The 24,440-nt window shown below is 34.7% G+C and overlaps 1 protein-coding gene across 1 annotated transcript; it reads right to left on the reverse strand.

The window, feature by feature from the left end:
* Positions 1 to 688: 688 nt before the first annotated feature.
* LOC120342060 (mitogen-activated protein kinase 1-like) lies at positions 689 to 12,782 on the reverse strand. Its single transcript, XM_039410729.2, has 8 exons — positions 12,609 to 12,782; positions 11,062 to 11,244; positions 10,297 to 10,486; positions 8,544 to 8,775; positions 7,724 to 7,855; positions 5,386 to 5,576; positions 4,812 to 4,881; positions 689 to 4,218 (listed from the first exon to the last, which is right to left on the reverse strand). Exons 1-7 carry the CDS (start codon positions 12,713 to 12,715, stop codon positions 4,834 to 4,836), a joined length of 1,083 nt encoding a protein of 360 aa, XP_039266663.1. The 5' UTR covers positions 12,716 to 12,782; the 3' UTR covers positions 689 to 4,218; positions 4,812 to 4,833.
* Between the last annotated feature and the right edge of the window lie 11,658 nt (positions 12,783 to 24,440).

Consider the following 24,440-nt stretch of genomic DNA (forward strand, 5'->3'; position numbering starts at 1 on the left):
TTTACCAGATTAGGGTTAGGCCATAATTTCCGGTACGAATACTACGGAGGTTACTTGGCTAGTTCCCGAACTCGTAATAGACCTGAAATAAGGAAAATTGGAATAAAATTATGGCGCAGCCTGGTACACATACTACATTCCGGTGTCTGCCATCTTGGTTCACATACTTGGGGAGTATCGGGAAGTGTATCCCTAATTCAGTGCAGATGGAGACAATAAGAGGTAGATGGTGGAGGTATTTGGGAATGGGTTCTGTGTAGAAATTTTACCCATTCCCACAATCTAATCACATGCTTACCACCGATTATGAAACATTGCATAGATTCTCAGTCCAGGTTTAACTATGTTCTGAATGTTTCAGATTTTTTCTGTAGGTACTTGTATCTCATGTGTATGTGAAAACAAATCTGCTTACTGCTCTATCACTGCAAGCCTTCAGATATTTTTTTGCCTATAACTAGCCATATCTTAATTTCTAACCAATCTCTGTTTACATGACCATCCCCGTCATAATTGACAAACAAAGCTTTTTAGAAAGAAGTCTAAATATAACCCAAACTTGGACAAAGGTTGAACAAAATTTTGTGCTGAGAAGTTGGCATCGTACTTACCGGTAAATCACAACGAGAATGTAATAAGTTGATACTGTTATTGACCCACACCCCGTTACAGCTAATACAAGAAAAAATTGTCTTACGTAGGCTGTATTTCGTCAGTCGATTCTGGAAACTGTACAATGTGAGAAATATGTGACGCACACAAAATATACTGATTTACTTATGCCTCAAAAAAAAAATTTGAAAAAGTAAGCCAAATCGCCTGGTAACATATCAAGTTAAACAAGCTTTAATAGAACTCCACACGAATACAAATATCGAACAAATTATTGTGAGTGATTTATCCAAATGATATTTAAGAAATGCATATACAAGAATATTCTTCGTTTGTATTTTGCACTCAGCAACTATTTTTCAGAGAATGTCCTGTATTTATTTCATATCAACTCTGATATTTAAAATAAAGTTATCCTGAGAGGGTCAAAAACTAAGATATTTGATATGAAGGTATATCAAAAAATTATCTGCTGGATGAATGGAAGTTAATCATATTTTAATCATTTATGAGCTTAAAATAAACGCAGCTTGGAAACTAGCTTGGTTAATTTATTTCTCTATACTGTTACTGTGGTATTAATAAAAAGGCAGCAATTATTACTACACCAACTTTGACTAAATACGTTGCGTAACAATATTCTGTTCAATATGCCAAAATATAATAATTACCAGGCTATGAGAATCAATAATGCCTGAACATATCATTATAGAATAGATCAAGAAAATAGTAAAAAAATAAGCAAAAACATCAAAATTTATTAGTGGTGAATACAGTTAGCAACACTACTACATCACATCACAAAAATGTGCAGTGGTGAACAACTATTAGCCATCTCAAATCTTCAGGTCTGAAAAAGACCAGGAGAGGTCTAGGCCCAAGTAAGGCATACTAAACACAGCATACATACACCTAACTACAGTACTTCCAAATCTTTGTAAAGATATAAAAATCACAAACTTGGACAATTTCATTACAGCCAATGTGAGCATCTTGTGAATTATGCTCATTTTAAATCTCAAGTAAAATTAATATTGATTTAGATTGATTATTTATTAAGACTCACTTCAGTGTATAGAATTGTAAATATGAAGACTATAATGCTTGGAATGGTGTAGGATATATTATGCAAAATTTTGATGTGACGGGGACCATGAGTTTGAAAAAGGTATAGATTGTGGTCTACTATTACTATTAGAATAAACAATGTTGAATGCAGACTAGGGAAAGCTGGTTGAACCAACAGCAGAATATTGAAAAAGTCCCAAAAGGTTGAACCAGTGGGTTGTACATGAGGCCACAAGCACCTCCTTTGGCTTTGTACGTCTTTCAACGGTTCAACACGTAATATTCCTTTAAACCCAGGGCTGTATTTTTGCAAGCCGAAGGCTGTAAACCAGTACTTTTATGAACCTACAGTAGGTCCCAAAGAAGCGTCATCAATTACAAATTGAAAAGATATATGAACCAAGGTCAACGCATAAGGATTACTTTGATTATTGCCACTTTAACTGTAAACATTTTTTTGATACTCAAAATTTTTATTAAATAGAGGTTGGGTTGGTCCCAAGATTGTCTTTGACGCTTTTTTGAAAGGTTGAGAACCATTACTGTAGATGGCGAGAACTTTTTAGGACTAACATGCATGAATCAAATATCGCAATTATAGTGGTTGATTACATTTTACCGCACATACAAAAGACCTCCATTAACATTCGAGGATATGCCCAGATGCTAACTAATGTGCCCACCACTGACACTGTGAAGATACAAAGCAAGACTTTTTGACGACTGTTATTCATGGATTGTCACATTTGGGCAGAATTTTATAAAGCAAAAGCACATCTATACCTACTGCACGTATATGTACCATAAACATAATATCAAAAAACAAAATCATTAATTGAAAAAGCTGATTATTTCAGTATATATATAAATGTTACTTATGTATATATATACTGTATATACAAAAAATTGCTAGCTATACAGAAAATTGAAAACAACAAAATTCCAACTACTACTATCGTGAATACAAAGTAATGTTAAACTAAATTTTTTAAGATGAAAAACATCCTTTAGCATTATATTTATTACTAAATGGAATGTATAGGTTGGGTTGGGCCCAGGGATGTCCAAAACAAATCAGATGTTCAAGGTTGGTTGTATTCCATATAACATATTCTTCTGGAAATAAAGCAAGAATTGAGAACATTGAAAAAATCCTTGAAATGCCATTTAAGCATGCAAGACATGGGTGGATTAAAAAGGCTTGAAGTAACGCTCGATATTTGTATGTAATAGAAAATAACTCGTAATCAGTCCAATTTTTTTTTTAAATACTCGTATATATCTTAAATGTACATTTCTGCGTGAATTCTCCTATTGAACATGAGCCAATTGAGAGAACATATTCCACCTATTTTATGTTTTTTTTCTTTTTTTTTTCATTTTCAGGAAGATGAATTATTCAGTTTTGGCCATCCCTGGAACTTGGGCCACTTCTAGACAAAATAAAGTTGACTCCACAAAATCATAAACCAGTGAGCTAGAATGGTATTTGCTGTACTTTCTAACAAGTTTATGACATACTTTTCAAGCCAATATTTTTAAAAATATCGTTAGTTTTTATTGTACTATTAACTGGTCGAAATCAAATTGTTTTAGCTTACTATAAAGAATCTTAGCACTATAAAATTGTAGTTTTAATATTGAAATATAGGCTGTTGAAAAAGCTATTCATTAACTCACACTTGAATGCATATAAGACAAATATTTTGGGGATTGGTTAGGTAATCACCTAGTGTCAATAATGAGATGAGGTACCAGCATGTTTTGAAAGTCAACAACATAAGCACCAAATTTGTGTGAGGGAACAATTTGATAGTTTATTAGATTTTAATATGATGATACTATATTAGAATATAGCAGGGGTATGTGAACTGACAAAAAAAGTGAAATTGTCCTCATGCTTATGCTGAGTCTGATGTAGTTTGTTACTACATTAAAATCTTTCATTCTCATTACTGAAATGAAAACTTATGAACGGCTTTAGATGATCCGAAATTTAGAACACCAATTTTGGCCGATCCGGCTAGCAAAAATTATTTTAGCAACAAAAAATTAGAAAAAGCATACACCGGTAATAAGATTATGTTGAATTTCATTAGACAGTGCAAAAGTTGAAACTGTATCAAGATTTTGACATACATAAAATTAATATCAGGAACTCGATGGAAACAAAAACATATTTTCATGCAGAAAACTATAAAGACATAATATTTAAACAAACTTGACAACAATGATTACATTTTTTGGTTGGAACTTATAAAGGTTCACTCTTGAGTCAAATCAAAGAAATTCTTGGTTATCATTGACTATGCATATTCACAATGCTATGACAAAAATTGAACAATTGAATTCATCGAAAAAAGTAGTTGTAGCATTGTGATGTCAAAATATAAAATACAACTTCTAACAAGAAAAAAAAGGAGAATATATAGCGATGTTAAACAACAAGAGTTGGTAAGGAAGAGCATGGATTCTGTCGAGTAAACGGCAGTGCAGTGCTCGAATCAAACATATGATACCAGATCAGAAGAATTGATGCTGAAAAGTAAATTTTAAATTTCTATAAAAAAAGTACAAATACAACCCAATTTAAAGAATATAATGATTCATGTTTTAGAAAATGTGGTAGCACTTGAATTAAAATTGATGTCAGTGCACAATTAAACTGTAGTGTAGGGGATTTCTAGCTACTTCCGTAGTCTGTGTACCAGGTTAGGGTTAGACCATAATTTTATGCCGATTTTCCTTTTTGTAGTTATATTACGAGTTTGGGAACTGTCTGTCTGCCCTTCCCATAGGTTTCAGTCCCTTCACACAACTTGATGTAAAGTAGGCGAACAAAATTATCCACCTCCATATCGGTACACACACTTCTGCAGCGCCGATTCTTATTATTATATTTAATGTATTCTAATTTGGAATTCCATGATTACAATCTTGAATTAACACAAGTTTCACACTTGAATTTTGAAATATAGTTCAACTATTAAAATTGTAATAATCACATTAAAACTCAAACATAAAATATTTATTTAAATTTTAGTAGATTAAAAAAAGACTTGAAATTAACTAGACAGTCAGTCAATGTTATCGTTATTCGAGTACGAGCTACAAAAACTAGGATTTCATACCTCCAAATCATGTAATTAATTCTTAGTCATCAGTAGGATGGGGCCCTTCAAATTTGGCTGGGTCAGTCTCCTGCAAATAAGAAATATTATTTTTCTTTAGTATGCGAGGTTTTTATAAAAACATACCGATACATTATTTTTTAGTAAATAGGCTGAGGATAACAAGAAAAAAAAATAAGCAGAGAATAAGCAATCCAATAATCCATGAGTTGCATAAACACATTTTTATACCAACAATTTGTAAAATGATTCAATGGTCGAGCCTAAAAACCGTTCACATTTGATGCGCATAGGATTTTTTATACCAAATGATACCAAAACTTTCGAATTAAGTTATCCACTAAATCTGGGGATGGAGATCAATTCCTCATTGGGAATTGTCTCCAGCTTCACCTTTTTAATATTAAAAATATTTTATTCGTTATTTGGTACCTAATTGAAAGGGAGTAAAAAGTTGCAGGTTTAAGTTTGATTCATTATTACTATCTTTACTGAGACCGGATACCAGCACAATCCTTTTTGCATAGAGCCCACAATAGTTGGCCCTGAGTGTGTGTTAATTAAATGATCATACCTTGAATATCATCTCCTTCAATTTCTCTTTCGGCAAGTCATCCAATTCCTCTGCGAAAGTAAAGGGTTTTTCTGCCTCTGGTTCATCCTCTGGGTCATAATATTGTTCAAGGTAGGGATGACCAAGTGCGTCTTCCACGCTGATTCGTTTATTTGGATTGAATGTCAACATCTTATCAAGAAGACAAAGGGCTGCAAAATGTAAAGTGTAGAAAAAGAAGAATATTTCGGAAGCATTTTAAAGAATTATCCTTTTGTGAGCTGTTATATCGCTAATACGACTATCATATAATCGTTGAAAATAGGCAAACCCAAATACCTTTTTATAAAATGAACATCGTTTTGCTAAATTATTGTTGGGGAAGAAATTGCTATTTTCGAAATAATGATACGGACATTTTCAAAATTTTCAGTACTTGGTTGAAGCCATGGACAACATATCGACTCTTTTTGGATTTCTTCCAATCCTATGGAATCAAAATTTCAGCACAAATTTTGCTGTTTATTTTAATTAGAAGGGAATACTTTTTATTTTATCGTGAATCTCGATTGTACATCTATCATTTCGGCAAAGCAAACTTGGTGCTTTAAGGCCGTACCATATAATAATTTACTGCAGTGATAAGACAGTCAATTTCGAATTGGAGGTTTTGAATGACCAAATAACATAATTTAATAAATGTCGCATAGGTTACCAGTACTGAAGTTAGTCATTGAACCTTCATGTCCATATTTAAGAAACAAGCACAAAATCATCATCAAAATAGGACGAAGAATAACACAATGCCACTTTTAACGCAATTCGAAATCAATTGAATGTAGGAAACAATGCTTATTAAATAAAATTAGGAAGGCATGTGAGGCATATTCCCTACTAAATCTATATTGTTTATTTTCACTACACTATTTAGCCAAAAGATGGAAGAATAATAAAGTCCCAGATCCACTTCTAATATATACTCCCTTCCTATCTATTTAAATATTCAAATACAAAACTATAAACTGAAACTAATATAATTTCAAATGCACCATTTGAATTTTCTGTACATTTCTATAAACTCAAAACTTGTACATCAAAAGAATTTTATTAATAATTTACAAACTCAAAGGCCAATAAGCCAATCAGTCATATTATAGGATGCAATAACCCATTTGCTAGCCTGTTAGACTTATTTAGTACCGCAGGGTAAAGATGAGGTGAGTTGTATCCTTATCCGATTATTCCACCCAGGGTATTATTGAAAGTAAAAAAACTTACTAATAAGATCAAAATATATTGCAATTCGAATACCGGAGACAATGATTTATCATACAAACGTTTTTAATATTATAGGTATAAGCAAAGATTGGGTTCTTTATAATTCATGGACTGTGTCTCATTGGTAATATAATAGGAATGAGAAAATAATCTGTGATAACTATTCCTATTTTTAACATTCCTTATTTGTATCATGCGATATAATGTCTGCATACACTATACGCATAATGGAAAACTTTTACTATATAACTTTTCTTTCTCATACATATCACTTTAGTGAATAAAGTAGCCTTATTTGAGCTTGAAACAAGAGAGCAAAAATATACACACAGAGGTCAAATGACTACAGCAGTGTCCGCAAAATTTAAGCCAAATGTTGATAGGATTGTATCAAATGTCATATGAAGGTGTTTCCGTAAATTTAAAAAAAAACAGCAAAATTTGTGGTGAAATCAGAGAAATTTCAAAAATTGAATGAAAATAGACAACTGGCCACTTGATCATGAGAAGTATATAATAATCTCCACGAAATAGCAAGTATACTTGTGAGTGTTATCTGACTTTCTCAGACAAAACAAGATAGCCATTATTTGCTGTTTCAGCCCGTTCGATAAATTAACTTCTTAAACCAGACAAGATGTAACCTAATCAAACAACGAAGACGCCAATCAAATAACAAATATGCCACTAATCACTGTTTTATTAACTTATATTTCGTTTGGCCCGAGGAACTCAGACTATATTTCAACAAAAGCTCACAAATATACTTGCAATTTCGTGGAAAGCAATTAAGTCATTTTTTCACCACTTTAATACTATCTCGTTCAAACATCCTTGTTTTAACGGCCACATACGAATCTTAAGCAGGAAGTTGGCAAGAGGAAGAAACCTGCAGTTCAATACACAGTATCCCAGACCCCAGTACCCCCGACACCTTCAAATACTAATAATTTGAAACTCAAAAATGGCAATAATGCATAAACCCTTTTTTAACAACAATTTGTAAAATTATTCAAAGGTTAAGTCTAAAAACCGTTCACATTTGATGCGCAGAGGGTTTTTTATACTAAATGATACCAACCTTTGGCATCTTTCTTAGGAAAGAGTTTTTGCCAAGGAATCTTCGGTTTGTGTGGCAACGAGAGGAGATAAGCACGAGCTTTATCATTGATGATGCATTTGAGATCCTCTTGTGAAGGTGATCCAAGAATACCTGTTAATAATGAACATAAATAATCAGAGATTGATTGCTACAGAAACTAAACAACGAACCATATAAAAAAAATTATCAGTTGTTGTAATAGCTTATTTTGTGTCGTGTATTGAATTCTTACTCTAATATTATCTAATGTAGTAACCAGGGCCATGGTGCTAGAGCTGTAGTCACCGGGAATCAGCTCAGGGGCACTACTGAGCTAGACTGTTTGATATAAACTCTAAATAAAAAAAATAAAAAAAACAAAAAATAACATATATCCCTGCATAGAAGTCGATCCCCTAAGGCCTAAACAGTGAAATTATAAAAATCCGCACATAAGCCGACCCTGCAAATCGAAATAAAATGATAACCATTATTGTTGTTTTACTTTTATTATTAACGGTAAGAAAGTCTCAAATTCATTTGACCAATCACAGACTGTTATTGCTGTCATAGCGTAAACATGCAAGCGATCATGTGTATGACAACCAATCACAAACTGTTATTGCCGGCTGCCGCCATGGCATAAACATGCAAGTGATCACTTGTATAACAAAAAATCACAGAATGTTATCGCTGTCACAGCGTACCAAGTTTTAAACTCGGCTTATAGGCTATGCGAAGATATACGGTGTTATATTTTTGCAGGAACAACCTTTCTAATTTTCGAGTGATAAACGACAGATCAGTTTAAACAACTTACCCAATATGTGATTGAGCTGATCAAGGTAGTGTTTTCCAGGAAACAGTGGACGGTTGGAGAGCATTTCAGCAAGGATACAACCTACAGACCAGATGTCAATAGACTTGGTGTAGCCTTTTGAATTGAGCATAATTTCTGGGGCACGGTACCATCTAGTTGCAACATACTCAGTGAGGAATCCAGTATGATCATGTACCGGATCTGCTACACGTGCAAGTCCAAAATCACAGATCTGTTTTTATAAAGGAGGCAAACAGAAGCTTCGTTAATTATGCATTGAGTGTAGAAAACCAAAATAGAAAAAAAATCAATAAACGAGCCCAGAGATTTGAACCCTATCAAGCATAAATGGCATCAGAGAGGCATGATGCATCTAAGGTCCAAATAAACACCAGTATCTCTGTATTTTTATATTATGTGTTTCTAAGTGAAAAGGATGAAAAGTGTGCCCAAGTAAGGCTGCTGCAATCAATAAAACTTGCCTGGTGGGAATGAAATCCCTCTTTGCCGTCAATTCCATATCAACAGGTGATATTACAAACTGATTAAATTTACTAGGGTCATAAATCCTAAATAACATCAAAACGATTTGAAATGATATTCAAGTTTTATTTTGTCATTCAAAAACACAGAAAATTATTTGTTTCAGGTGATGCAATGTAATAAAAGAGCACAAAATTAACAAGAGATTTTTTGTATATCAAAAGCTTTCAGATTATAAACATTGACAGGTTCAACAACATTATTTGTATGTTTTTATCTATGACTAATAGTCGGATGAAATGCACTGTGTGAATACGTCACCTAACTTGCCACCTGCCTCTACCCGCAAGGAATTTATATTTTGTTGAATACAAAAAATTCTATTAGCTATCAACTGTTTATAAATGCCTGAAGCTGGATCCAGGTAATGCCGAAATTCTCATCACAATGCGCTATATAAGTTTTACAAATTACACATCTCAGATGTTTTTTAGATAGCTCTACACCTTTTTCTGTGGAGAAGGCTCGAGACAAGCAACCATTGCTTTACTTATCGATCTTAAGATCGGTAAGTATGTTGACAGGTATTTGTCTGTCTGTGTGTTAGATGCACGCGATATCTCACAAAAGCGAGGTTGAATCTGCTCCAAATTTTGCATGTGCATTCATCATAAGCCTAACGGTGTCACTATGGAGTAAGACCACTGTTTTGGGGTATCCCCTAACCTTGGATCGATAAGTCTTCGGTTTCTAACCGATATTCTAGTTAATAAATTACTAGTTTTTGAAAGTATCGGAATCTTTCCGATTTGGCATTACCTACTCAATTTATTACACTCTAGGTGAAGTGGTGGGCATTGAATTTGAACCAGCAATTTTAACATAGTAAAGTCGTTCACTTTACCCACAAGGCCATCACACCCATGGTTATAGTTTAAATAGTTTGAAAAATGGGGCATATTTGACATAATTGATTATTATTTGAAAAAAACCTGAGGTGGATTTATTTAATTATGATATAATAATATAGTAGCATGATTTCATTCATATTTTTGCATTTTTAAAAATGTTGACCATCCACACTCTTATTTAGTACCTTATTAGTTAAGTGTACTACCACCAAGCCTATGTTGACATCCTGTCAAATAGGAAGGTGATCACACATCATGAATTCATATATTTTGCTTCACTATCATCGCTATAAAATACATGACTCACATCATGCTTTCATGAAACTGCAATAAATCAATATATACCACGTAATAATCACCTTCAAATCGCAAGTGGTGTTTAGCAACAAATTGCTCGGCTTCAAATCACGGTGAATCACATGAGCTGAATGAATGTATTTCAATCCTCTCAAGATTTGGTACAAGAAGTAACAAATGTGATCGTTGCTCAAATGCTGAGTTTTTAGCAGTTTGTAAAGATCGGTTTCCATCAAATCTTGCACTATGTGTCTAAATTGAGTTATAGATAATATGATGTATTATAAGGAGGTAAAAATTTAGAAGGGTCATTTCAAATTAAAGATTAAGAGCAACACTAAGAACAAAAATGATGAATTCTAAATGTCGAGTATATAAAAATTTGTGGTAAATAGTGTTTTTATAGCGTAAATTTAAAAACTTCAATTAGAGTTTTACACCAATTTATTGAAATCAACTAACAGATTAAAATATCTGATTTTCATTTTTTTGTGGGACATACAGTATTACAAATTTCGTTATCAACTTTATGATGAAAGAGATGTTGACTAAAAACTTTTTTTATTGAATTATGGATATTCACATTTAGCTTTGAATTTTTTGATGAACAAAATAGAAAAATTTGAAGATTCAAATTCTGGCTTTATATAACAGAAAAAATTTTGAAGTGCACATCACTCAACAGTCAATATCTTACTGAAAATCGGGATCCAGTGGCTACTTATTTTCTCGTGTTGAGGAATATGACCTAGCCCAATGTTAATAAGTACTGGAAAATGTATGTGAAATCGATGAAGTTTGAACTATAACTAAATAAATCTACTTACACATCTTTCATGTTTGCGATATTGGCAGACCGAATGATGTCTTTGATCGTAATAATATTTTCATGGTTGAAACTGAGCAATATCTTGATTTCTCTGTAAGTACGCTGGCAGTAAGTTTGATGCTCGAATGGACTAATTTTCTTGATAGCCACTTTTGTTCCTTTGAATGTGTCCATTGCAGACCTAAACCATAGTTCGAGTTTATAACAAGTGCAAATATTTTGGTCATGTGACAGTTGACGTATGTCACCTGAGCTCAAGAATATAATTTTTTTCGTGGAATAAATTTATTTAATAATTTATTCCCTCTACCAGTTCTTCATGCAATGACTTTTTATCGAATAAAGTTTTCAAATACCATAATTTCCAAGTCCAATTTATCAAGATTTTCAATTTCGTTTGATCTGAATTGTATGAATATGGCTATACTACCCAAAAATAAAACACATTTTTGAATAATCTGTAAGAAAAATATACAATATTCTTTTTGATTGCATTTTCCTCAAAATAAGTTACCATTAAGTAATATGCAACTATTTATAATACAGTTGAACACTCTCTTGAAAATGACAGTACACTTGTAAAAATTACATGTGAAACTTTTATGTTAGATTCAAAACAAGTACTCTGTCCATAAAAACAAAGAAACTTTATTTCAACATGACCAGCAGTTAGGGGTAGATCATGATAATATTGAATATTATCAAGCATGTGACGACAATCTTATCCAGTGTATTCTTAGGCAAACAATTTCTTATTAGTTGAAAATGTCTAGTACATAATGTGTAAATATTTGACTTTCATAACTCTACCCTATGTTTGAAGAAACTGTATTATGACAAAGCTTTAGATCTATATTCATCTTCTTTTTATTACTTCATTATATTACAGAATACAAGTGCATTTGAGAATTGATTGTAGTATCAATGAATTCAGAAAAATAGTTCCCATACAGGATTTAAAATGTTACATATTTATCATATTGACTATGGACAACAACAATATCAGGTACTGAGCTGCTAAACATATGATGAAAATGCTGAGGAAAAAATAATTCTCGGAATACTGATAAATCTTATTCAGGGTTAATCTTGCTCATAATCATGATCGATATTTTATACCCTTCTGAATTAGTAATATTAATAAAACTTTGATATGCACACTATATCCAACTAACGGATATTTTGAGATAACAATTCGAGATGACAAACTTATTATGAATTTCAAGTTTATTTTGAATTGAAGTTGAAATTTCAAGTACATCACCCTATGAATATCCAATACCGGGAAATAATTTAGTTTAAAATTTGCCCTATTGCAAATTTGCAATGTTATTGCGAGTCAATTATAGTATATGTATTGATCAATTAGGAATAATTAATATTAAAAAGTATCGCACACAAGTATCCTACATTTGAAATATGAAAATTATATCTATCAGAAGAACATTATTACAAAATCCAACTTTACATTAACAGTAAATAAAAAACTCTAATGCTGACCTATTTGCCAGTGTAGCAATTCTGTATTGAAAATAAGATACTTACACAACCATTCCATAGGCTCCTTCTCCAATATATGACAAGTTTAAATATCTTGGTCCAACATCAAAAACTTGTCCCCTCACCACCTCAGCACAAGCCTTACGTTCCATGCTTTAAATTTACCTCAAACGATATAAACTATAATAGTGTGAATGTGAACTATAAATCAAGAAAGAAAGAGTTTTTGTTATATTTAATTTTTCTAATCAGAACCAAATTTTAATAAAATAAAAATAATATAACATGAAGTAATCTATGCAGAATAAATTTGACTAATCATTCAAACATAACTAATGAATTCTGAAGAGTTGACATCCTACTAAGAAGTCTGGGGTATATTGTTGACTAGCGTAGAACCCTTGCACCTTGAGCTCAATTCCTGAAAAAACTTAATCTAAGGTATTGGAAAATATTACTAAAGAAGGTGATCAGAAATATTGGCAAGAGTACCATAAACTCAGCCAAACAGGAAGTCGGTTACAATTTACATTCAGTCAAAAAAGTATTAATCATGATTCATGATACAGTTGTTCACTACACATTCACCAACAGCTGATAACCCTAAAAATCATCACTATTCAAAAATGTTCATGATAAAATAGCATAGCAGTATTAATATGAATCAAACAAACTGCTACAGTTTACTTCTATTCCATTACAACTAATACTGAATATCATGCGAATTCTCGATTTTAGAATTGATTCAGATCGATTTGTATTTGAAAAGTCATCATTTAGAACAGTTCAAGTCTCACTGTATCTCAGCTTTTTTTTACTTTCAAACTCAAACCAATTATTGAATATACATCGACAACAGTGAACTTCAACCACTGAAAATTTCAAAGCGATAGGTCTAGTAATTAAAAAGAAAAATATTTCTAACAACAGCTTTATACCAAAATGCCGAATTTAAAATATATTTGGTATTCCACATTTGGGTATATTGTATTAAAATGTTCTTGGAATACAGTAGTAAATTATTGCATTTTGGCCATTTCTGGGTATTACCTATACCTTCCATTCTTAATGCTAAACCTAAGCAATGCCTCATATATTATATATAGATATCTCAAAGGCGATTGCAGAATTAAAAGAAACAATAACTACCATTTGCTATACATAGACACAATAATATTATTATATTATGATGATCAAAGATTTTGCATTATTAATGATGATCATAAAATGAAAAAAAAAGTATTCCATGCCAGATTTTAGAGTGCAGTAACCGCCAAATAGCTCGCTTGACAAAATTCTGCACAAGCAAATTTCCCATTTACATTATATTTTTGTCTATATATTCTTTTGAGTGGCTATTTTTCAGTAATTAAAATTTGCTCACCCTTTAGCTTTAAATTTTGTACAATTTATCATATATAGCAGGGGTGGCCAACCTGCTTTCGACCGCGGTCGACTAAAATCTTCAAAATAGCTCGCGATCGACTGATCAGTAACATGGGTATATATATATAACTAATGGGTACTGAATATACAAATGACTGCACTGCACACACGCATACGAAAAATTCCAACGCCCCAATAAGGTCGGCTCTGTAGGCGCATTTTCAATAAAAATCGTTCCATGTTATTTGTTAATGTAATTGTACCAGGAGTAAATTTTCATCGCTTATTTGAGATTTATTGAGTAATACGATTCAGATCTACAGCATGCCTAATTTTCAGTCTTAAATGTTCCTCAAGAAATCTTGCCAAGTATCCATATTATTTAAACAGCGAAAAATAAATATTCTCAAACCATATATGTTACACAACTGCTTAAACTTCCGTTCTAATTTACAATTGCCCTCTAGTTTACAGTCTTCGCTAACTTGGAATTATAAAAAATTTGGCATTCTAATGCCACTGCTGTCGTTGTGAATACAATTTATCACACTACTCTTGGAGTGAGACAATAACTTTCGCATACTGCAGAAGTTATTGTAAGATCGTTTCTCAGTCAAGACATACGACATTCGGCACGTTCATTTCTAAACCTTGGCAGCGATTAAACTTTCATTTGTTACGAAATAATAAGCGCTATCAGGTTTGCCCAGACTCAAATACTGTATATCATATTTTGCGCATGTACAGTACTATATTCTTCCTTCGTAAAACTGGTTCAAGGCAAAATTTTAGGGTATGTTATTAAATTCACTCAACATCAGACATCAATTAGAACATAAAAGACATCAATTATAACAGTGAATGCAGACTCTTCCTTTACGAAACAGTCTTATAAACTAAGATGAAGCGCAATCTAAAAACGTTACCATGGGTTTACTTTGAAAAAAATAATCCCATTTACCGAAGAGAAAAATTTACCCTAGCATTCATTTTAGCAAAAAACCATCGGCAGGGGAGAATTTCGGTCATGTGATGGCTGACACATGTTAAATCATTATTGAGACAAGCATGGCGCAATCTGCAGAACTGCCTTTGTGCCAGCACTCTCGTTTCAGACACAAATAGAGTGTTTGTTTTATTGAACCAAATGTCGGGACATCTTGGAATCGGAGAACTGTGCCCAACTGACATTCGCATTGGGAGTTGATGATGGAAGAAGCCGTAAACAACCAGCAGCTATTAATACGCGAACCACCCTCCGGTGACAAGGAGTTCAGCCATTCTCTTGCACATAGTTAACCCCCACAGGATTCTGCGAACCCGCGCAGGGTAATCAGGGGCCACATCGCCGAGAATAAATCACAACTGTGGTCTGTTTTAAACAAATATATGTGAATAAATCTCTGTGTCTCCTTTACAATGCAAAGCAACTGGATATCAGTCATCAGTCACTCAAACCTGAAACCCAAGTGCAGTTTCAAGTATTTTGTGGCGTCTAAAGCTGCCGCAAAACCATGGCAAGATTTCCAAACCATGGCCGCTATAGCCAAACCTATGGCAACTGACTTTTTAGCTGCCACAAACCAATGGCGAGCTGCCGTTACCGCGACAGCAAATTGAAAACCAAAGGCGGGTAAAATTTTTCTGCCATAAACAGGGCATGTCGGCTGTAATGGTAGGGCTGCCCCTAATGGTAATAAATATTGGGTAGGTCTGTAGGTTGGAACATTTTTTTTATAAATACAATTTGGATAGATTTGAGGTTAGATTTGAGGTTTAAATAGATATAATTCCGCATGATAAACTAAAATCTGGTACACGACTTTGTGAATATACCGGTATTACTGAATAGCGCCATGGCAAGAGACGCCACGATTCGTTCGTGGCGGGAGCTGCCATGAAGTGGTAAGAACGGCGACTCCTGAAACCAGTAAACCTTATAATTAATAGATTAATGCCATCGAGTAGTTCAGTCTGTCAGTAGTTGGAAAGGCTAAGGCTGTGCGGGACGAAACAGCTTGTGTCGAAAAGTCTGTAAACCAAGCAGAAATGATCATGACAATACAATCATTGTATAAGAAAATAACTAAATAAAGCAATAATTAATAATGCAGTACTGTAATACAGTAATAAGGGAACACAGCAGGATAGGCTGACAGTGATAGATACTTTATTTCTTTATAAACAGGGTGAGAATAGCGGGATCAAGAAAGCAGATTGGCCAGAACTTACCATAGACTACTTGTACAACGTAGGTAACAGTACGGCACAGGACGAAACGTATCTGTACCGGTATATTTTAGACGCCTGGTCATATCAGCATATTGCTGTATTGTGCAGGGGGGTGTCAGTCTGCACTGCTGTACCGGTAGTGGAGCAGCGGCAGAGCGGAGAGAAACTGGTACGATTTCAGCATTTGCAATTTGCGTTCCTCAGCATTAGGAACATTATGTAGGCTACCGGCACATAACTTTTGTAACATTTCGCTGATTCATATTCCAAATGAACACAAAAGAAAGCCTTATAAACCAACAACACGGCGGGCGACTCAGCAGTCAACAGCCAAAATAACCTTCCGATGGATTCCGCGTGGTGGCGCCCTAATAGAATGATCATAGTTGGGTATATAGCAATGAAAAATGGTAAAATCCTGATACACAAAAGAAAGTGGCATTTATTTATATAATAGTCGATCAAGTGACTTTTTGCTATTTAATTACATATTATTGTTTTTCTTTCCTTAAATACATAAGATGTGATATGTTGCTGTTTTCTTATAACATTATTAGACTACAATTGCAAACATTGTGAGAAATTACCTTTTATAACTGTATTGCTGAATTAAAAATTGTTATTTCAATATTATTCTATTTGCTATATGATTGCCCTTATATGGTATATACCTAAAAGGTGAGATTTTTATTTGCTAAATGATTGCCCCTGTATGGTATATACATATAATGTCAGATTTTCTCAGTTTTCTAATAACATAATTAGATTGCGAATGCAAACATTGTGATACTTTTTATGACTGTATTACTGATATTGTTTATTTCAATATAATTCTATTTAGAAAAAAAAAAAAAAAAAAAAGAAAGCGAAAAAAGTTATCCAATATACCGGGGCAAATTAGCTTTACATAATGAAAAGGATATTGGTGTGAAGTTGATTTGATGGCTAAGGTATAGAGAGAGTGATCCCATTTCGGGTGCTTTTTGCATGGTGTGATGAATTCTTCTGTGTCCCAAGCAAAATGTCCTCCCAGATAAGGGGTAACCAACCCGCGGCTCACGAGCCGCATATGGCTCTTGCTCCGGTTTCATGCGGCCCGTTTCGCCTTGGTTATTTTAAGGAAAAAATAACTTGCAAACTACGATCCATCATGTTCCGATTAAACACATTATGATTCATCTCGTATTCTTCTTTTACAGATGGATTCATTTGTATGTATGTCTTCATATTAACATTTGCCTTGGTTAACGAATCAATAATTGGACACGTATAGTGGACATATCGATCGTTTTGTTGATATGTTGTTCTTTGACACTTTTTGGACACCTAGTGGAAATATTAAAAAAATGCTTTTCTCTTTGATCATCGGACCAATTGCTTTGAAATTTTTAGTGGTTAAAGATGAAATTTTTCTCCAGAAGGCTATTACTTTTATTTATTTCAAATATTTCTGTTAGCTCTGTAAGGTTTGTTTTTGTTTGCTATGACGTCACTGAACGTTCTGCGGACGCATATGCAGGCACTCCTCCGTTGGCGTGACAGCGGATTGCAAGTTTTTCGAGGTTACCGGTGAATGGCGGTAATGCTAACGGTACGATAGACCGTACTTCACTGCTTGGCTTGGCGTGGATATATTTGTAGACTGTGGTCTAAAGGTACGGTAAACTGTACCGGTACCGATACTGTACTGCTTCGCTCGGTGTGAATATATTTGTAGACTGTGACCGAAATGCTTCGCTTGGTGTGAATATATTTGTAGACTGTGGTATCTGCTGTTATAATACCGTGATAAATCGAATAAGTTGGTTTTGCAAAGAAGAAGCATCTGGCATTACAGGTAGGAAGGGGAACACGTACTGGTAAGTCACCGCATATGATTTTTGGGGAATTGTTCTGCGTGTCCATATATTTGAGCATTGCTCTCTTGTTATCATATATGTTGTTGTTGGTATTTTTTTTCATATTGTCATTGCTGCTGCAAAAAATCGCTCTTATCTTTAACTACTGGACCAATCGCTTTGTAATTTTCTGTGAATAAAGACCGGTACTGCACAAGATTAGATACCCTAATACTTCGTTTTGGCTTTCGGGTGCATATATTTGACAATTGCTTTTTTATTATTATTTAATATTTCAAGAATAGAGGTTAAAAGTTTTGTAACGTTTTTGTTTTTAAAATTATTCCGGGTGTTTGCATAAACCCATCGGTTGAGCATCAAGTAAAATATTGTAGAATACAGTAATATTAACAAACATGGGAACAGTGTCGATATCCTTTGCCGAGAAACGACATAAACGGTATGGATATATGGTCCCAGTCGCCATTTGCTTATACACTCTGTCTTTTTTTATTGTTATACACCATAAGCATTTCACAATGAATGCATTTCGTGAAGAAAAAATAATATTCACACTTTACTTAAATATAGCAGTGGCGGCGCGTCAATAGGGCCAACCGGTGCAATCCCCCGATTGTTTTTTCGGTATAATAAAAAATATTCGAAATATACCTCAATATCGGTTGCACAGACTGTCTACACTAGCCATATTCTCCCGACATGGTTCATTTTTCACTCGCAAAGCCTTCGCCGAACGTCGACGGGGCGACGCCGATTTTGCCGCGGTTGCTCATTGTATATCATATTCTCTCTTTTATCTTCCACTCGCCGCGTTTGTCTCGATTGTTTTCTGTTTCTTTTACTAAATCATCGGGGCCGATCGGGGCTAGCCCCGAAATTATGACGACACAATGCCGACGTTTCTTACAACAACGTGTTGACATATTCACGCATTCCTTCTCGTTCGTTGGTTGCTTGAAGAGTTGATAGTTTCCTCGCCTTCGTTTTTGTCGCTTGTTTCGCTTTTTGAATCAGTTAGAGACCTTTAGTCCATTTGCTTTCGATTTTCCACATTCCTTTTGAGCTCCTCACTTCTTTCCGGCTTCGCATTTCTTAGCCTTAGACCTAATAACGAATAAGGTTGATGCACTACTTCGCACTCCGTTTTCGCAGCTGCCGCTGGGACAAAAATTAGAGGTACAACGTCTTGGGCCTTACCAACCAAAAAAAAGTGTTCACTGGAACAATCCCATGACGGAGGAAGGCGTCGGCGTACATTCTGCGCAGAAACTTGGTATAAAAAACACGAATGGTTGTGTTACAGCGAGGACAAAAATGCACTTTTTTGTTTTTATTGCCTACTTTTTGCTACCGCCCGTGACTCACGTTGGTGTAAATATGGTTTTAGAGATCTTAAACATCTTTCCGAGCGTGCCAGGGATCATCAATCTTCTATGGAGCATCTGGACAATGCAGTAAAATACCGAACATTCGGAAATGTTAATATTGCAGCACAGTTGGATGAAGAACGCGCGATTTCTATTCGTCAGCACAACCAAAACGTCGAGAAAACCGCCATGTTCTCAGTCGATTGATAGATGTTTTGAAGTTCATTGGTTGTCACGAGCTGTCCCTCCGTGGGCACGATGAACGGGCTGGCTCTTCTAATAGAGGGGTATTTTTGGATATGGTGGAATACACCGCATCCCTAGATACAGTATTGAGAGATCATCTTGATGCCGCAACTGTTTCGAAAGGGACATCTAAGGATATCCAAAATGATTTGCTCGACTCAATGTATAAAATTTATTTACAACATTTGGCTCTGGAAATTGAGAATTGCCAGTTCCTTTCGATTCAGTCTGACGAGACAACTGACATCACGTGCGTTTCCCAACTGGCTGTGATTTTTCGGTTTGTGAAAGATGGTGAACCTACCGAAAGATTTCACAGCTTTATACCAATCGTTGATCGCACGGCTTGCGGGATATCGGCTGTACTGAAAGAAGTGTTACAGCCTTACAACGCGAAGTCAAAATTGATAGCTCAAACTTATGACGGCGCGGCAGTCATGAGTGGGTCGAAACATGGTGTTCAAGTTTATATAAAAGAAGATTTTCCTCATGCGCATTTTTTACATTGTTATGCACACCAATTTAACCTCGTTATTAAAAATATGTGTCTTGATACCCCTCTCGTCTGTATATTTTTTGCAAATGTTTCGGGGTTTTCTTCATTTTTTCCGTTTCGCCGAAGCGCTCTGACCTCCTTCGCCAGATATGTAGCCGCCGTCTCCCAGCTTGTGCACCAACACGTTGGAACTTCCAATCACGCGTGGTGCAGGGCGTGTCCGAAATTAGGTCTGATCTCATTGAGTGTTTCAATGGCATTCAGAGTTTGGGACGAACGCTCTGTGAGGGAGGCGGCAGGTCTAAAGCGTCTGTTAGAAGATGGTGAGTTTTCATTTTTTCTCGCTTTTTTCTCCACAATATTCTATCACGTGGATGTATTAAACGGCGCATTGCAGTCAAGGCTAATGGATGGAGCGTCTGTGCAGTCGTGTATTTCAGACTTCTGCGATGCTGTATCTCGTATCCGGGAAACAATAAAATACGACGACACATGGAGTGCTTCTTTACGCCGCGGGCAAACAACGCAGCGTTTGATTTTGTCTGCAAAGGAATGCTGTGACATTCTGGTGAATCAAATAGGCGATCGTCTGCGCACTGAACACCTTGCCGCGTTCTCTTTGATGAACCCCAAAAATTTTTCAAAATTTGCACGTCAATTTCCCATACATTTGTTGGCTACTGTCTCCAAATTTTACCCCATGATAAACGTGGGTAAATTGGAAAATGAATTGCCAATCAAACTTTTTTGAACATCACATCAACTTGCGCGCTCTATGGGTTCCTCATAGATAACACTCTAGTAACTACCTTTGCGGCGTCTGCAAAATTTCTGGACATCATTTTGACGACGCCTATTTCTCCCGCCGACGCAGAGCGAACATTCAGCACGCTGAAGCGTATTAAAACGTATCTCAGAAACACAATGAAGCAAGATAGATCAAATTCCTTGGCTGTTTCATTCATTCACAGAGACGTTATTTCTGGGATGCATGACTTTAATCAGCGCGTTATTGAGCCTTTTGCTTCCAAGAAACCGCGGCGTGTTGCATATATGTTCAAGCAGTAGAAGTCTAGCAGCATATATATCTATGAGTCAGCGACGCATGTCCTTATCTTTGCATAACTTTCCTTTCTTCATAGTAACGTTTTAAACCTTATCTTAGGTTTTGTCTGCTTTCCCGAAGTTTCTGTTAATATGGGGCTCGACTTCTCATAAAGTTTTTTCTAAGGACTTAGGAATAATAAACGGGTTTTATTTAAAAAAAAATAGTATCAAATTCAGAAAATTGATGGGGATTCCACGACGAGTTCGGTGTATATTATATATATATTTATTTCACTCGAGAGAATAAGATTTGTTGGTGACCTATTTATCAGAATTTTTCTTATCTGTGGAATGATTTTTGGGCAACATGAGAAATTACGACTGAGATAGATTTCTGTCCCCTTCAGCTGACAATCCGCGGATATGTTTAAAAATCTGATATATATATATATATATGAATAATAATTCGAAAAATCGACGGAACATGTCAATCTACCGCAGAAACAATAAATTAAAATACACAGCAGCAGTCGCCCAACAGGACGCGCTGTTGAGACTCTTATGAATGTTGACCGCGTAGTATTACCGACACACAGAAGTCATTTTCGAACCCGGAAAAGTTATAATATTCACAGTTGACTCCACTGGTATTTTTAATTGTTATAAACTTTAGCAAACTTCATTTTATAGGTCATGTAAATATATTGCACTGATTTTATGAGGCAGTTGTTCAACGATCCATACAAGAATCGATCCTCTGGTGTATCATTATGGCACTTTATTATTTTTCAAGGATACTTATATTTTTTGCGCTTAAGCGGACACATGCTATTTGATGAGAAAATAAATTGCCAAAATTAGTTATAAAACTGTAAACAGTTATATTACGACATAGCCTACTACGTTTGAAATAAATCGTCTGGCTGGAGTTAGTTATTCCGCGATAAAATTATAAATAATGCACAATCATTCTTTTCTTTGTCGTTTTTTGTGTTAAAAGGGGCAATCAGAACAAAAAAAATGTCTGTATTCATAAACGTAACATACCGTATTCATTTAATCATGCGGAGTTCTTTAAACCTGATATCTCCCTCCAAAAATTTACACCATATTTAGGTAACTGTTTGGATTAGCTTTTGATAGCTTAATTACGTAATTATCCAAAAAGATTTATGAATCACTAACAGCGGTAGAGCAATGTCACAGCCGATTATTAAAATTGCCCATGATTAAAAATATGACCATAGCTCAACAATCTGGTTTTGAGTTTTTGTGAAGCAGCAATTATGGCTCAATAATTATGATCTCTTAGAATAATATCGATTACATATTACAACACTAAATCTATCCTGTTTTTGGTGAAATATAGGAACTATTTTCTCAACATGAGCCGACATACATACGCACAATCCTAAACTTGGGGCCCAAAGAAAAAGATACAAAATTTTTTTAGCTTTTTCTTCGTATAATAAAGAACTCACTCTCCTATCTTCGTAAAATTTGACTTCTCGTTAGGAAATGTCAATGTCAACAAAAAACAATGCTTTCTTGGTGTCTAGCTTGAATCCGTATTCACCAGATTATCTCAAAGAAAAGCGCTTGAGTTTCAAAATCAAAAATATGTATCGTTCTCCTCATTTTCTTTGAACGGCTATTTCGGGTTACGGCTAAAACGTTGTTCAAGTTTATTCGGTCGTATAACGCTCAACTCAATTTATATTATATAAGGTGGTGCACATGCTGTTTTATGTATTTTTATATTGTTGAGCAGAACCCGATCAAGAATTAAGAAAATATACGAGAAAGGTGTATTTAACAATGATAGTATATAGTCTACTAATTATTTAACGAGGCCGTGAAAATTTGACATATATAATATACAAATGGGAGAAGAGAGCAATCTTCAACTCCGTCCCTTGTTGAAAATACGGAACTTGATAATAATCACTTAATTCAAGATAAGAATTTCATGCATAAATCCTGATATTTAAAAATTGAAAGGTTAAGTAGTGAATGAATAACTTTGAATTGATTTTGTTACAATGATAAAGCACAGTACACTACAGTGTTCTGTCATGTTATCCATTTTGAGTAATTTCTTATAATAATCGGCAACGTATATCTCAAGTATTTTGAGAAGATACCATTAACAGCTTAGAAGTGATATATAACATGAGAAAACCGTTTATCAAGATGTTGCATCGCATGGAAATTTTGTATATGCTTCAAGTGCATTTGAATAAATATAGTGGAACCGTTTCAAAAAATTACAACTAAGAGTGTAATTTATAATTCGGTAGTTATACACTTTAATTTAACCTTTTTGTGCGTTTTCATTGAGGTGAATTGAAACTCTTATATTCTGAATGCAATGATTGTGTTTATTGTATTGAAAAATCTCACAAACGTTGTTTGCACTAAAGCACAAATTCATACACAATCTATACCCTACAACTTCGCCGACGGCAAAATAAACACGACATACTTCGTGTAAAGCTCGTGCTAAAGGCCGTGACTCGAGTGTGCAACGTATGAAAATTAGCGTGTGTTTATAAAATACAGGTAAACGTAAAAATGAGCGTAATATTTACTCAAATCTAAAATTCGGTTGAAAAAATTAAGTTTCATTGTGATAGAGATACTTATAGCAATGTAATATTTTCGCCTTTTTACCACCCGGAAAGAAATATTTGAGCTTCGGTGTATCGCTACGCACTATAGGATTTAATTTACATATTTATCCCGGGAGAAAGAAAAAATGATAAGACGGCTTAATCATAGAGCGAACCACGGTCTCTCGTCCGGTTACCAGTCCAGAAACCTAAGCAGTCAGAAGAGGTATTACGTTTTGATCTGTGTGTTTGTGTGGATCTCAGGATTTGTGAAATGACTTCTCGGGTAGATTCTACCAATGCAAGGCCTAGGTCAGAACGGTGGTATAATTTCAGCATGTTAAGGTTACGGATTATAAATATAGTTGTTTCGGTCTCGCCTATGTAGTTATCTGCTGTAGATATCGACCAGAACTCGATCTGGTTGGTTATTTATTTCCACGCAGAGGAATGATTGGTGAATGGACGAGAGGCCACAGCGATAGTTCGATTTTTACACGCAGGCTTCAGTCCGTGACTCGTTCTGCCAATCGCCATCCTTGCACCGCTAAATACCCACTTGTGCAACATCGACAGAACGGGAATTCCAGTGTGATCACAAACACTATGTTGACTTGAGAAACATTCTATTT

Source organism: Styela clava, chromosome 3 (assembly GCF_964204865.1).
Source record: "Styela clava chromosome 3, kaStyClav1.hap1.2, whole genome shotgun sequence".
Classification (NCBI taxonomy): Eukaryota; Metazoa; Chordata; class Ascidiacea; order Stolidobranchia; family Styelidae; genus Styela; species Styela clava.